The sequence below is a fragment of the Myiozetetes cayanensis genome, unplaced genomic scaffold (genome assembly GCF_022539395.1).
Source record: "Myiozetetes cayanensis isolate MyiCay16 unplaced genomic scaffold, myiCay2020 scf2-11, whole genome shotgun sequence".
NCBI lineage: Eukaryota > Metazoa > Chordata > Aves > Passeriformes > Tyrannidae > Myiozetetes > Myiozetetes cayanensis.
This window is the reverse complement of record NW_026087411.1, coordinates 70,010,613-70,026,606: the sequence shown is the minus strand read 5'-3', so window position 1 is coordinate 70,026,606 and position 15,994 is coordinate 70,010,613. Positions and strand designations below refer to the sequence as shown.

The window sequence follows — 15,994 nt, the reverse complement described above, 5'->3', positions numbered from 1 at the left end:
CAAGCACACACTGCGGGCTCATGTCCAGCTTTTCATCCACAAGAACCCTCATGTCCTTCTCCACAGGGCTGCTCTCAATGAGTTCTTCTCCAGCCTGTACTCATGTCTGGGATTGCCCTGACCCAGGTGCAGCACTTTGCACTTGGACTTGTTAAAACTCATGATGTTCTCATGGGCCCACTTCTCAAGTTTGTCCAGGTTCCTCTGGATAGCATCCCATCCTTCAGGAGTGTCAACTGCACTGTTCAGCTTTGTGTCATCTACAAACTTGCTGAGGGTGCACTCGATCTCACTGTGTCAAAGATAAAGATACTGAAGAGACAGAGCCCCAAGGGACATCCCTCAGCACCAGCCTCCACCTGGACAGAGAGTCATTGACCACAACTCTCTGGCTGCACCAATTCAGTCAATTATTTATTCACTGAATAGTCCAGCCTTCAACTCTTATCTCTCCAATTTGAAGATAAGGATGTTGTGTGGGACCGTCACAGAGGCCTTACAGAAGTTTAGGTAGATGACATAGGTTGGTCTTCCCTTGTTGATATTGCAGTCACTTCTTTGTATTCCAGGTGACAACATGGGTATCAGTGGAGAATGTTTAAGTAAACAATTGACTCCCCTTGATCAGAAGTTACATACGCCTCTGGAATATTCAGGTCTGTAATGCAGAGGTATCTGCTTTTTCTAGGTGGGTAACCTAGACCACACAGTTCCTGGGTAAAAACAGAACAACTAAACACTTCAGGCTGGAAGAGACCTCTGGAGATCACCTAATCCAATCCTGCTGCTCCAGAGGGTCAACAAAGCACCTGTTCACGGTCTGGCTGCAGGCCTTTGAGTAGCTTCAAGGACAGAGAGCTCACTGTCCTTCTGAGCAACCTGTTGTACAGTCTGATCATCCTCATGAGGCAACACTTTTTCTCGTATCTGTCTCAAGCTCTGTTCATTCACCCATCACACAATGGGTGAAGAACAGAGTACACATGAACACAGAGGGAAGCTATTCACAGGCTGGATTTGCTGTTTCCATAGACTGTGTCTACAACTGAGCCACATCTGACTTTTAAGCTTGGTTTTGAAGTTCACCCATCTTATATATTTGTTTCCAAAGAAACAGGAGGATACACTTAATCCTTAGGAATGCTTAACAAATGATCCCTACCTAGACCTAACCTCCAGGTTCTGGAGGTCCCAAGAAGTGATCCAAAAGAAAACCTAAGGGAGACTCTTTTTCATCCTCCTTAGGAAAGAAACAAGAATTACACACTTATTGGAAGTGGGCAAATCTTTCAGAAGTGATAGAATGGAAAGAGGTACACATGGAATTGTACAGAAAAGTTTTAATCTCCAGAATCTTGTTTTAGCTGCAACAAACACAGGTCAGCTTCAGGGAAAAAAATACCACAGATAAGACTATTGGCATCAGTGCTTATAAAGCATATAAAAGTTTAAAAATATCATAGTTAATTTGTAGGACAGCCAAAAGCTACCAAAAATCTAATACCCAGAATACACCGAAGCCACTGGTTTTCCATCATTCTACCTCGAACAGCAGGACAGAAAAGAAATGCATCCTAGCCTCCTGTGTCCTTTCTACCTCCAGGCTACCAAAACAAGCAAAGGCAGAAGGCCTAAAATACAGCTCCAGTGGACCCTGTGAGAAAGAAAAATAGGAAGGAAGAGGTGCACATGAAACCTTCTGACCACCAGATGCAGACAATTCATCCCAAGGAGAATGGTGCTTGGTTTTGAAAGAAAATTACATCTTTCAGCAAGGAACACAGAGTGACACAGCTCTGCAGTCCTAGGATATGCAAAGATCACTTTAAAAACAAACTTTCACAAAACTTATTTGCAGCATGTCATCCTCTCTCTACACTCAAATGTACTGTGGAAAGCATCAAGAGATGTAAGTAATACACACAGCATGCAAGTCTTGAGTAAAGGCTACAACCCAAGAGTACTGCAGCCCTGAACATAAATCTGTTCTGTTGAAACAGAGGGCAACAGGCTCAATAGAAACACTGTTCTTGAGTTTCTGGGTTTGCTGGTTTTTATTCAGGGTTCTACAGTTTTAATCCTCTAAACCATGCACTAAATAGGTTCTTCCCATTTACTTTCAACAGTTATGTATATGTATCCATACACAAAATCTGAGGACTTGGGCTTTTTCCTGCTTCAACAATCACAGAAATTAAACAATTGTATGAATAATTTATTTACTGAGGTCTTGAACTGAAGATCTTGGAACAAATTTACTTTTTAAGTACTGAATCGTTTCTCAGATAAAAGCTGAAGAATACAACTATGAAAAGGCTACCCTACTGCCTTACTAGGCCATTTTTGCTTAACTCTATTTTCCTTGATAATTATTATAAAATAATAATCCACATATGTGGAGTATGGTAACTAAGTACGGTATGGTAACTGTTAGAACAACTTAAAAATCACAGAGTTAGGAAAAAACACTACAAAAAAGTTACTAATAAACACTGATAACAATGTTTTAAAGCAGTAACTAAAAGACAGGATTCAAACTCACAGTAACTCACAAAGTCAGCATCTCCTCTGAAGTACTAAGTAATTTCAAACCTTATTATAATAGGATTGACTTCTACTGAAAAACTTCAAATTAAAGAGGCATGAAGTAAATTAAATTGATTTTAAAGTGTTCTAAAATGCACTTGCTTAAATCCAGAGGCATACAAATGACCAAGAGTGCTTTCATTAAGATGAAAAAAAGGAGGAAAAAAAAAAGGAGGAAAAAAAAAAGGAGGAAAAAAAAAAGGAGGAAAAAAAAAAGGAGGAAAAAAAAAAGGAGGAAAAAAAAAGGAGGAAAAAAGGAGGAAAAAAAGGAGGAAAAAAAGGAGGAAAAAAAAGGAGGAAAAAGGAGGAAAAAAAGGAGGAAAAAAGGAGGAAAAAAAGGAGGAAAAAAGGAGGAAAAAAAGGAGGAAAAAAAGGAGGAAAAAAAAAGGAGGAAAAAAAAGGAGGAAAAAAAAGGAGGAAAAAAAAGGAGGAAAAAAAAAGGAGGGAAAAAAAAAGGAGGAAAAAAAAAAAGGAGGAAAAAGAGGAAAAAGGAGAAAAAAGGAGGAAAAAGGAGGAAAAAAAGGAGGAAAAAAAGGGAGAAAAAAAGAGGAAAAAGGAGGAAAAAAAGAGGAAAAAAAGGAGGAAAAAGAGTGAAAAAAAGGAGGAAAAAAAGGAGGAAAAAAAGGAGGAAAAAAAGGAGGAAAAAAGAGGAAAAAGGAGAAAAAGAGGAAAAAAAGGAGGAAAAAAAGGAGGAAAAAGGAGGAAAAAAAAGGAGAAAAAAAAAGGAGGAAAAAAAGGAGGAAAAAGAGGAAAAAGGGGAAAAAGGAGGAAAAAAAGGAGGAAAAGGAGGAAAAAGGAGGAAAAAAAGGAGGAAAAAGAGGAAAAAAAGGAGGAAAAAAAGGAGGAAAAAAAGGAGGAAAAAAAGAGGAAAAAAAGGAGGAAAAAAAGGAGAAAAAAAAAGGAGGAAAAAAAAAGGAGGAAAAAAAAAGGAGGAAAAAAAAAAGGAGGAAAAACAAGACAAAAGCAGTGTGTTTCAGGACTTTGTACTGACCGTAGCAGTGAAAAATGAAATGATCTAATATCTGCTTTCTAACTTTAATGTCTATTACTGTAAGAATTGTTGTCATTACCTTGAGTTTAGCTATAAAGAGGTCCTGTCCAAGTTAGCCTCTTCACTACAACATTTACAACTGAATAATCTGACCCTAGTTGTTTTCAAAGAAATTTTTTCTGTCTAGCAAATATTCATAGAAATAATCAAGAAAATAGCACGTGTTTTGAGTCACATTAAAGCTCCAAGCAGTCCATAAACCACAAGAAGTCCTGTGAAAGACTTAAGTAGAAAGGCTGCTTTTTCCAGAGCATCTTTTGCAGCAACTGGATTGAGCTCAAAAGGGACAAAAAGTAACCTTTCATTCACACAGTTCCACACATAGGTGCCGACTAAAAGATAGCATTTCGTACTAAAAATTTTAATATGCAGCAACATAAGATGATTCAACATCTTGCAAGTTAACTTCTTTTCAGAGTTTACTTACTCAAACTTTCTGTTTACAGTCAGCCTTGCTGGTCTCAGGGCACAGCTCCACACTGCACTACTCCTAATCAAGCCATTTCCAAACCCTGTCTTTCCTATTAGTATACTGTCTTATTTGCACTGACAAAACCATCAGTGGGAACAACTATACTAAATTTTAAGTTACATCACCTAAATTATCACATTTATAGTAGGGCTGGACCTACATGTGTATTGCAAAACTTTAATGGAATCTGAGAGGAAATCAGAAAACTGGCCATTTTAATATGGAACGACATCCACGTGGGTCAAGGTTAACAATTTTAGATGAAGCCAACAACAATAATGCTGGGCTCCAAGAATACACATTCTTAATTATCAGCTTGATTTTATCAGTTTTGCGTGGTAGGAAACAGTTCATTCAATCCAAAACAAATGTCGACAAAAGTCATTTAGCATATCACCAATCACTAAAAATGCCTGTGTTCAGTGTTGTTCTGATGCACACCTCAAAGAAACTATAATAAAGGATCAAATTAGTGGACACAGGAATAAGTACCATACATCCACTTATCATCAGTGGGGCCTTTGTTAAGGTAAAATCCTCTAAAGGAAGTAAACTTATGGAAGAGGAGATACTACTGACATAGTCTGTGGTTTCCAAAAGGCTTTTGAAAGGTTCCTTGTCGAAGTCTTTCAGGACAACCATCTAACTATTGCAGAAATAAATATGTGACTAGAAGACAGAGTGAACGGCCAACAGAAGGAAATCACCAGGAGCTCTGCAGGAATTGCACCTACAACACTCACATTTCACTAACAAGTAACCTGAGTAAAAGAGTGAGAAGTAAAATAAGGCTTCTGGATGATTTTAACTTACTCTGGGTAACAAGGACAAGGGCATCCTCTAAGAATCGTAAAGATCAAGTGAGTACACTACAGAATGGCACGTGAAATTCAGGGTATGAAAATGTGAAGAGCAATGGGAACTATCCTAATGTTATATATACCACTGTGAACTTGAGGCTGACCGTTATCTCTCAGGAATGCAGTTTTGGTGTTGTGAAAAACCGCTCTGTATAAACCTCAGCTGAATGCTTATTAGTTATAAAAATCACAGCAAATGTTTAGAGCATTCCTATGAGGAAAGGAGGGGAACATTACTCCACCACATAAGTTTGAGGCATGTACAAGCTTGAGGTTGTACATACCTCGAGTATGATGCCCTGTCCTAGTCCCCACCTTTCAAAGAGGGGCAACTAGAAAACATTCGATTAAGGTGAGCAAGGGTCATCAAACATACGAGAAGATTTATGTCCAAGATATAAGCTACAAATCTTCCAGCTGGGAGAGAGTCAAGTGCAAGGAGAGGTAATAGAAGGCTGTAAAAAACCTAAGTGACGGCCAGGACAGACAGAACTGAACGTTTACTGCCTCTTCCAGTAGAGGAAATAAGGATCGTCAAGTAACATCAGAAGATGGTGCAAAACAAAAGAGGATTATTTGCAGTGTGGGCAGCTGAGCTGGTGATCCCCTTGCCATAGGATGGTAGAGATGCTATAATAAAAGAGCTGCTGAACTGAAAACCACTGGAAACAGGGAGAATGTGCAAAGGAAGCAGCATTTATGCTTGTCCTGTTATTCCTTCCTTAAGGCATACACTTCTGTAACACCGCATAAAAGAGACACCTGACCTGACCTGGAATATCCATTCCTTTGTTTCTAAAGGAAAAAGGGTATTTGAAACTTTATTGGTAGCCTTCACAGAAGCCACAATCCTTGCAAATATTCTAGTTTCAAACAGTTCATCCAGCAAAGCAAGATAAAGGAATCTTCTGAATTTGAAAAGCTTGTAAGCAATTTTCTGTAAAGGGGAATACTAAGTGAAAATCTGAAAACACCTCTTCAATCTTCTTAATTGTACAATTATTTAAAAACTGGCGCAGACACTAATCTTTTTGCTCAGGCAAGAAATTAAGTACTTATTTTGGGGCTTCTCCCTGTTCTTAGTATGTTCTAGCCAGCACGACCCCCCTCACCACGAAACAGAGACACGTGGGTGTCAGGTCCTGGTTAATATCTGAGGGAAAGGCCTACAAACCCCACAGTGGGAGAAGGTAGCAGTGCAGGGTGCAAGGACGCAGCAGAAGCCTAGTTTATACTTATTCAAATTGCAGCAGATCTAAACCCTTCTTCACAAGCATGAATTTGAAGAACAAATAAAATAAAAAATAAAAAAAAAACTCCACCACAATCAAGCAAACGAAACAAACCAACCAACCACAAAAAAACCTACAGAATCACCGTTCATTCCATTTTTTGTCATTTACCTTGCTCCTCTCTCAAAATTCCTGCTCCCCCTGCAAGAATGGTTTAACTGCTCCTGAGACCATAACTGAATCACCACAATTTACTATTGAATTTATCAGGTTAGATAGCACCAACCTGAATTCTCTAATACATAGCCTGTATGTCCTGATAGTTTAGCATCATCTGTGTGAGTAATGAAGATACCCTTGCAGCAAGTATTAAATGAAAAAGGTGTTTAATAAAACTTAGGACACAGTTTACATAAGCTTCCGTAACAAAAGCTGAATTTTTTAAAAATAGAAACTACTTTATTTTCGTGTGCAGGCAATGGAAGTACAATTCTTGTAATAGTTTGGTCTTCAACTTGCCACAAAAAGCTCTTCAGAGTTAAGTGTTCTGGACAGTTTTGAAACTGCTCAACTAATCTCTAACAAAGGGCTATTAATTTTATTTTACTGCTAGGAAGCCACAGTGCTCATAATAACATTACAATACTTAAAAAATTCCATGTAATAACAGGCTTTTTATTTTCCCCAGAAATAACAGAGCAGTTTGGATAACTCTATACAAATGCTTTGTTTTGAAAAATATTTTTAGAGATAATTGCTAGGCATTACTAGTGACATCTCATAATGTTTGCCCCTTCTTCAAATGTTTCTCAAAAAAACTCTACTGCTTCAAAATAGCAATATAGTAAAATAAATTACCAAAATAGCATTAAGCATCACAAATACATTGTGTTCTGCCTTTTAACAGTCACCTAATAAGCTGTATTTTTCTGAACTTAAAATGGTTTAAGTCAACCATGGTACACTCAACCTCTCAGTACCTCAAAAATCTGAATTCATATGTAAGAACAGTTCTTAAATGCATAACTGTGTTTCACTGACTCTCCTCCCACTTCCTGACACAATGATGAAAGGTTATATTAACAGGAAACGATAAGCACACACACATATGGGCACAAAATGCTTATATTCACAGATATCAAGTTTTCACACTCGTGCTTATCCACCGCAGTAGCAATGAGCGTGGTATCCTGTGGTTTTATCCTGTCCTTTTATCCTGTCCTTTACCAGCATCCTGTACTTTATCCTGTATTACCAAATACCAAAATGCTGTGAAATACTTCTGGAGTAAGGTTAATGAGATTTCAGTCAGCTGTGGCCACAAACAGGCATCACAAATAACCCACTCCAACCAATCTTATCTCAAACCAGAGGATTAGAAGCAGCACAGAAGAATTTTACCAGGAGCGGAAGCATCATCTCCCCCAGCTGCTGTGGGGTAGAAATGCTCATTAATCCATTACAGATAAAATAGAAGAATCACTGCCTGCATTCTCTGCACTGGCTTGAGTAACATTTAAGTTGCAGACTCACTGTTTGTCCTTAGAGAGCCAAATAAACTTTATAGCCTCCGTTTCCCTACTTTCCCTTCTTAAAGCAGGGGATTAATATGAATCTCTGAAAACAGCCTCAAGATACACAGATGAAAAATGTACCAAAAAATTACAGAGAAACCTTCATATTTACACTACTACATAGAGATATCTAGTATAGTGGGCAGGTATACAGAGAAATATGGTTCTTAATACAGAAAATCTTTCTCAGGTCTTCTACTCAAGGTTTTGAAAGTGGGTGTCAAGTACTGCTTAACTACACAAGTATGAAAAAACCACCACTGCTTCAAAACAGTATTACAGTAAAAAATCAACAAAACAGGTTTAGATGTCAATGTTACATTATAGTCCCCCTTTTTACTAGTCACCTAGTAAGCTGTATCTTTAAAATGTTTCTGCACTCTGCCCAGCCTCAAAGCAAAAAGGCTGGCCTAGAACCAGAGCTCTCAAACTGCCTGTGCTACTTCCTAGAGGCATGGCATCTTCAAAGATTGGCAAGGAATAGCCTCTTTTAGCCAGATTTTTTTAAAGGTTTTCTTTGTATTGACCCAGTGCTCTTCAAAAAAATTTTACTACATCTCAAACAGAAACACTTGTTTCTGTTTGAGGGTAGAGTGCAAGGGAAAAAGGTTAAAGAGCAACAGGACAGCATATAGCCAGGGCTCCCCAACAACAGCAACAACGCCCCCAACAAAAACTAAACACAAACAACCAACTAAAAACAAACAAACAAAAAAACCACACACACACACACTCTGTATGGATCTCTATTACAGTGAAAGTACACTGAACAGCTTTTATCCATTTCATATTATTACTTTTTCCTACATACAAAAATGCAGCAGATCTTTTTTATTTTTTTCTTTTTTTCCTTTCCTACAGCAGGTTTTTCTATTGTTACACTTCCAGAAGAAAGATCTGTGTTCCAAGCAGAATAGTTGCTACAGCCTCTTTTCTATTAGAGACTGCAAACTTTTATTAATGGTATCCCTGCCTTCACAGCTGTTATTCTTGGGGTGTTTTGAACTATTTTCAACATCATCTTTTTGTTCAAGTTACTGTAAAAGACTCAGGATAGAGACATTTATTCTTTCCAGCAACTTTGTAATACGTTATGAATACCAAATGCCCTAAAACAGGATAATTTATTTAACACGGACCTAAATAAACTAAAAACAATGGATAAAATGAAAAACTTCCAGATAGATGCACCTAACTACAAAGCACATCACAGCCTATGACCACCTGTTTCAGCACAGCTTTATGAGTCTCAGTTCAGCAGCACAGGTGGAAGTACACTAAGTTCAGCAAACACATCAGAATTGTGCAACAACTGGCAAAATATCCAACCAAACTCATTCACCTCTTGCTCTCCATTTCCTTTCTAGATTCTGACATTTAATCTACATAAGCCTTCACTGAAACTGGTTCAAAGCAAGTCCAACGATAAGAAGATACTTTGATGGGCACTCCTCCACCCAAACTGCTGAGAAAAAAAAACATCTTTTCTTCAACTCTTGCAATTAATTTGTTGAAAGACAACTTAAAAATTCCCCTTGCAGAAAATACTTTCTCATTAAGAAGCGAATCTGCACCAGCACAACTTTTTAGCAATCATATTTGTTGTTCCAAATTGAGAGCACTCCTTGCAATAGTTTTCCTCACAGTAATCAGGCTAAATTTATACCAGTATTTTCCCAAAACAGAGGTGATCCAGAAAAAGTATTAAATTCTTTCAGTAATAAAACACATATATGTTCTCAAGATACCAGTCAAGGATAAACAATTATAGCAGTTTCACCATCACCTGAAGCCATCACCACCACTGAAAGCATCAATCTTCTTCCCTCACCTGTCACATCCTGCACCACCCCCAGCATCCAGAAAGTCCTACCAAGAAACTCACACACATCAAAAGTAAGACTGAAAGAAGAAAAAAGAGGGGGGGGGGGAAGCCAAAAGTTAATCTTAGCTAAAACAAGTTTCTTCAAGTCACCCACACTGCTCGAGTGCTCTATCTGGCACAAGGCAGGGTGAGAAACAAGACTTACTGTGTTACAGCACTACTACCTTGATGTAGTTATGAAACTGCAGCCCAAGACACAAAGTTGTACAATTAACCTTTTATGAGATCCTTATTAGCTCTAGAGTGAACACCGAGGAGGCAAAGTCATTGGGATAAATGCAGTTTAAAAAGTCAATTATCTGCTTGTTTAGTTTATCAAAGCTGAGGTAATGAAATTATAGGACAGTTCACAGGGTGACTAGCACACCACAGCAAAACTCTCCCAAATATTAGTACTGATCCCTACTGCAAGCTGCAGCAACACTTCATATGGACTCTCAGAATGTCTGGAGAAGGCAGGTTTAGACACTCAGGAAATAAAAGCAGCTCAAATTTTACTCAGGACTTTTGAGACACAAATCATGCTGTTCTTCCCAAGAGTAGTACTGAAAAGGCCTTTCAGAAGTTTAAGAAGCACTAACAGCAAAATCTTAATGGTTATCCTACTAAAAATCTAACATCAGGCAACACACTTTGAGTTTCCTTGATGTAGTAAAGCAATATAGATACAGTCTTACTCTCCAATCTTCACTAGTGCAAAAACAAACACTGAGGTTTTCGGGGTTTTATTTATTCTATGAGCATTTACTACAAAACTACAGTACAGAACAAATCCTAGAATGTTACAGGCCATCAGCAATTTCCAGATTTTTGCTGTTCCTCTCCCTCCACTGGCACTCTCTACTGTATCACATACCAAGCAATCCATGGCAGTGCATTTGTAGAAGGCAACTGCAAGCACCAACGGTTCAACCTCCACACTAAAAGCATTTCGCTCTTGCTTCAGACTAGCTCTGGTCTCCTCTTACAAAACAATGTTGCTGAAGCTCATCTTCCAACCTAGTTTTTACCAAAAAAGGAATCTGGTCTGTGTCTTCTGGACGCTCTGCTTTGCATTGCAGAAAGGGTCTTGAAGCAAGGAGGGCAGGCATCTGGATCTGCTTCAAAAGTTCCCTCTGACCTGCTCTTTTCTCTGCCTGCAGGCTCTCCTCCAGCTGCAGCTGAAACAGCTCACCTGTCCAGCTGCACTTCACCAACTCCACCCAGGGCCACAAAGGCTGGGTTCTCTAGCACAGGCAGGGTAAAACACAGTTCCACAACAAAAATGTTAGTTAGTTCTATGCACAGAGAGCACAGGTCTTGGCAGAGCTTATTCAATTTGGCCCAGCACTGTGCCCCTCTAGTTGGAAACCCTGCTCAAAATGAACATAAAAATAAACATCTCATATCAACGTCCAGATATTCCTGCTCACTAAAGGAATCAGGAACTAACAGTGCTGGAAAACTTCTCAAGACATAGGCCTTCTCTCAGTTTCTGAAATGTGTGTTTTGGTTTTGACTTGGTTTGTTGGTTTTTTTTAAACTAGTGAATTACTCTGAAAATATAAAGTTATGGCTGAACAATCCGTACTTGGCATCATTACAAGGTTTTAATTTATTCTTGAAATCTGGTTCAAATGCCAGGGCAGGTATGGTTGAAATAATACAAAAAGCTGTGAGAAAACTACTGAGGGGATTTTGCTGGAGATGCCACACACTTAAACAATTCAAACAACACAATATTCTACCACTTAGCAGACTTACTTAGTAAGATCTTACTTAATAGATCAACATTAGTTCCTGATGCTGATCTGCACAACACCTCAACTCTTCATTTAAAAAGAGTCTGCAGAACAGACCTCACTCAGGAGACTGCAGGTCACACTTTTAATCTATATGCTAAAAATTGGACTATATTTACATTTTAAAATCCATGAAGACAATTATGAGGCAGATATCATTCTTTCACTTCCATTCATTGCTATGCCTGGTAATTTTCACTTAGTTGATTCTTTTTTTTTTTTTTTGTACCAACAGCATAATAAAATTTATCTTTTGTTTTGGAAAGTATGGTTTGATATAGCCTTGTAAGAATCTAGCACTAATTGCAGAACAATATGCAACAGGCCCTCCATATACTGGACAATGCTGGCTAGAGGAAAGAAATTAGTAATGTTTAATGGCAGGCCTATTTGAAAACTGAGTAAAATCCATATAGCCATATTCCAAAATCAGGTTCTCACTTCCTGCCATTCTGTAAGGATATCTGAAGATCAAATATGTAAGGGGAGTAAAGTGTTTCCAAGTTTGACAGCATTTCTACAGCTTTTCCTGCTTCTGTCAGCCCCTTGAAACTGAAGTTAACATCACTGAGTGTGCCTGCTGGCCACACCATTCTGCACAGCATCTCAAGTAAGTCACAACCATTTTCCCAAGAAGCAGCTCTTAAGAACTACAGAGGAAATAAAGCATTATTCAAGAGAAAGAGCAATTTTCTCCCCCACTGCCTCCCACCCTTCACCAGAACAAAAATAAAACAAAAATACTGAGTTTTGGAGAAAGGTTACAGAAGTAATCTTCTCTCTCAGATCCCCTGCTCCTTAGATACAACCCAAAGATTACAAAACATCTTCAACAACAGTAACGCCTCCCTCTTGCAACAGTCAGGACACAGAAAGATGAGGCAGAGAAACCTTTCTTTTCAGCAGAAAGCACTATCACCTCAGCCATACAACAGGCAGTATCTGGAGAGCAGAGACCAATCCTTCAAAGAGGCCCTGTCAAAAGTCACAGGCACATCTTGTCAGCAATCGAGACTGTGAACAGCTATTATTTAGGACCAAAACATTTGTTGTCTTACTCCCCCAACAGAAGGCACAGGATTAAGATTTCATTGCTGAGTATTTCTTTTATATATAAAACTAAGTTAAGCAGAAACTGGCAAGCCATTTAAAACGGCATCAAAAACACCAAGTAAGCACCAGATACTGAACGTAAAAAGATGCAGGGAGCAAAAGGGATTCTTCACAGATTTCAAGGCACAAGTGTTCTTAAGAGGTCCGCAGGTTTCAGCCGTGGGAAGCAGCCTCAAGCATCCCTGGTTTACTCAGCGTTTACTATCCGGCCTTCAAATACAATTTCTACAGCCTTTTTAATCTCAAAACGGCAGTTAAAAATGTGTTCCTGTGCAGCCCATATACCAAAACGCCTTCTCCTTCCAAGAATAGAGGGATGCAGAAAAGACAAAGACTAAAATTACTTTGGAAATGAAATTCTGAACTATCAGGAGAAACTTTCTAACATTGCTCGGTGACACAAAGCATCACCTCGAAGGCTGGAACTGAAATGTAACCCTTCGGACATTTAACCGCGACTCGTAGCGGGAAAAAACTAAATCCGATTTTCACACTCGCCGTGACCTTATGGCACATAAAAGCAGAGCCCAGTAACTTTTCCTCTCCGGCCTCAACTCAATAGCTTATTCTCTTCCCCGTGGCTAAAATTTAGGTCACCCGCCCTGAAACACTCCGGGAAGGCAGGCAGGAAAACCCAAGCCCCGAACAAAGCCCCGGACCCCGGCGCAGCGATGACTCTGCAGGAGCAGCGGCGCGGAGCCGGGCGGGCTCGGGGAGGGGGGCGGCCCCTCGGACCCCCCAGGCACCGCTCGGTGGCTGACGGCGAACACCCCGCGGGGGCCGCCGCCGCCCCTCGGGGTGGCGGGGCAGGGCCGGGCCGGGCCGCCCGGGAGCCCCCGCCGGGGCGGCCCCACCGCGGCCCCGGCCCGGCCCCGCTGTGCCACGGCGGGGTGGGGGGCGGGCGGAGCGTGCGAGGAGGAGCCGGCCGTGCCCGGGGCCGGGCCGCTCACCGGCGTGCTGGTCCCGCGGCCACAGGTAGTAGGTGGCGGGGATGACGATGAGCCCCACGAAGCTGGTGAGGAAGTAGAAGAACGTATTGCCGCTGTCGTCGTACTGGAACTGCTGCCCCGCCATGGCCGCGCCGGCCGCCCGTGTCCGTCCCCACCGCCGCCGCTGCTGCTGCCGCCGGCGGCCCCCCGGTGTCGCCGCCCCGGGGCCGATCCAGCCGCGCCGGGATCCCGCGAGATCCCACGCTCCCGCTCCCCCGCCCCTTCCCGGGCCAGAAGGAGACGTGTCACTGCTCAGCCACCATAGCTGAGACCGTGGCGTCACGGGCCCGCCCGCACAAAGCCCCCCCCCGGCCGCTGGTTGGCTCATCGGAAAGCCCCTCCCGTCGGGAACAGGGGATCCATCACGGAATCGCGGGATGGGGAAGGCTGGGAGGGAGCTCAGTGGGGCGCGTGGTCCGGCCGGCCTGCTCAGGCAGGGCAGACCTGGAGCACATGGCACAGAATCACAGAACTGTTCGGGTTGGGGGGGACCTCTGGAGATCATGCAGTCCGACCCCCTGCCAAGGCAGGGACACCTAGAACAGGTGACACGGGAACTCATCCACGTGGGTTTGGAATGTCTGCAGAGAGGGAGACTCCACTACCTCCCTGGGCAGCCTGTTCCAGTGCTCTGCCACCTTCCGTGTAAAGAAGTTCTTTCTTACGTTGAGGGGAAACTTGCTGTTTATGGCCGTTGCTCCTTGTCCTGTCACTGGGCACCACCCCATTGGCACCCGCCTTTGGGATATTTACATGCATTAATGAGATGACTTCTCAGTCTTCTCTAGACTCCTTCAATCTCTCCTTACAAGAGAGGTGCTCCACACTCCTCATCATCTTCGTGGCCCTCTGCTGGACCCTCTCCAGTAGCTCCTTGCCTTTTTTTGTACTGAGGAGCCCAGAACTGGATACAGCGCTCCAGATGTGGCCTCACCAGGGCTGAGTAGAGGGGAAGGATCACCTCCCTCTTCCCAATGCACCCCAGGACACCACTGGCGCTCCTGGTTGCAAGGTCACACTGCTGGCTCGTGGTCAACTTGTCATCCACCAAGACCTCCAGGTCCTTCTCCACAAAGCTACTCTCTAGTAGGTCGGCCCACAACCTGTACTGGTGTTTGGGGTTATTCCTGCCCAGGTGCAGTACCTTACACTTGCCCTTGTTGAACCTCAGTAGGTTTCTCTCCACCCGATTCTCCAGCGTATCAAGGTCCCACTGAATCTATTCAGCAGTACAGGATTGCATCCAGATGGTTCTTGAATATCTCCAGTGAGGGAGGCTCCACAGCCTTTCTGAGCAGTCTGTTCAGATCACTCAGTGTATGATCACTCACACAGTAAATAAGTTCTTCCTTATGTTCAGGTGGAACTTCCTGTGGATCAGTTTCTGCCTGTTGATTCTTGTCCTATTGCTTGGCACAGCTGAGAAGAGCCTGGGGTAAAGAAAGTATTTCAGACACGATAAATTTCTCAGGATTTGGAGGGTGGATCCTCAGCAGCCACGTGAGAACAAACATTTAAAATATGTCTAATTCTCAATTCAGTTGCAGGAATGATCATAGCGCTACAAGGGGCTGTGACCTTAAAGGTGTGAAATCAGAAGGCAGGTACTGTGACTCATCGCACCATTAATGGCAAGTTACCTCTTTGAGGAAAACAAGCTTTATAATCAAGTCCATTCATGAGAATGTGCCCATCTCTGTGGCTCTACAGGCCAGCATGTGACCACTCATAACCACAATCTCTTACAGATCTCACAGCTTTAGTACTTGTAAGTTCAGGCTATGGGAAAATGTGACACCAAAGTCATGATCATGTGCAAGGGGAGCATTAGGCATTCCTTAGAAAGAAGTTCTGTCCCAACATTAACAAAGACTGATGTGGGAAGTGGAGATAAAGGTAACACAATGCCACAACCAGTGAGTGGCTCCAAATGTCCTCGTGCCATGATATGGTAATCCACAAATGGAAAAAAATCTCTATTTTTTCCTGGGAGAGGATTTTGTGTTAATGTAAATGTTTTAAAATAAAAGATCCTATTTTTTTTCATTGATACTCTTTGTAATTGCTCCCGGTTAGATCCTTTTAAGGTTCACAGGCAAAGTTTAAGATATTTCCTTCTATGTCTTTTGTTACATACACTGAGTATTGCACACGCTCTGCAGTGATGGCAACTCTTGCAGTAGTTGTTTTGGAAGACACCTGAGCGCATGAAACTCACCTCCCTCTGGGTTTCTAGTCCTTAATGTTTTACAGTGAGGCAGTGAAAAGCTTCTGTACAGCAAGTAAAAAGTAAGACAGGTAAAAATCATACACTCATAGTCAACCCTAGTTTTGTAAGCAGAGGAAATGCTCTTTCTCCAGCTGTGCTCATCTGCTGAGTTTGTTACTTCAGTCAGATAAAGGAACAAAAAAGGGACAAAACTCTCAAAGACGATTACATTCCTTACAGGT

General features: G+C 41.6%; 1 protein-coding gene across 1 annotated transcript in view; it reads right to left on the bottom strand.

Annotated features, from left to right (window-relative positions):
• SEC63 (SEC63 homolog, protein translocation regulator) overlaps positions 1-13,696 on the bottom strand; it is a 61,854-nt gene extending 48,158 nt beyond the window's left edge. The window contains exon 1 of the mRNA XM_050316348.1: positions 13,505-13,696. Within this exon, the coding sequence (XP_050172305.1) occupies positions 13,505-13,628 (124 nt within the window). The 5' untranslated portion in view covers positions 13,629-13,696. The remainder of the gene's footprint in view (positions 1-13,504) is intronic.
• Between the last annotated feature and the right edge of the window lie 2,298 nt (positions 13,697-15,994).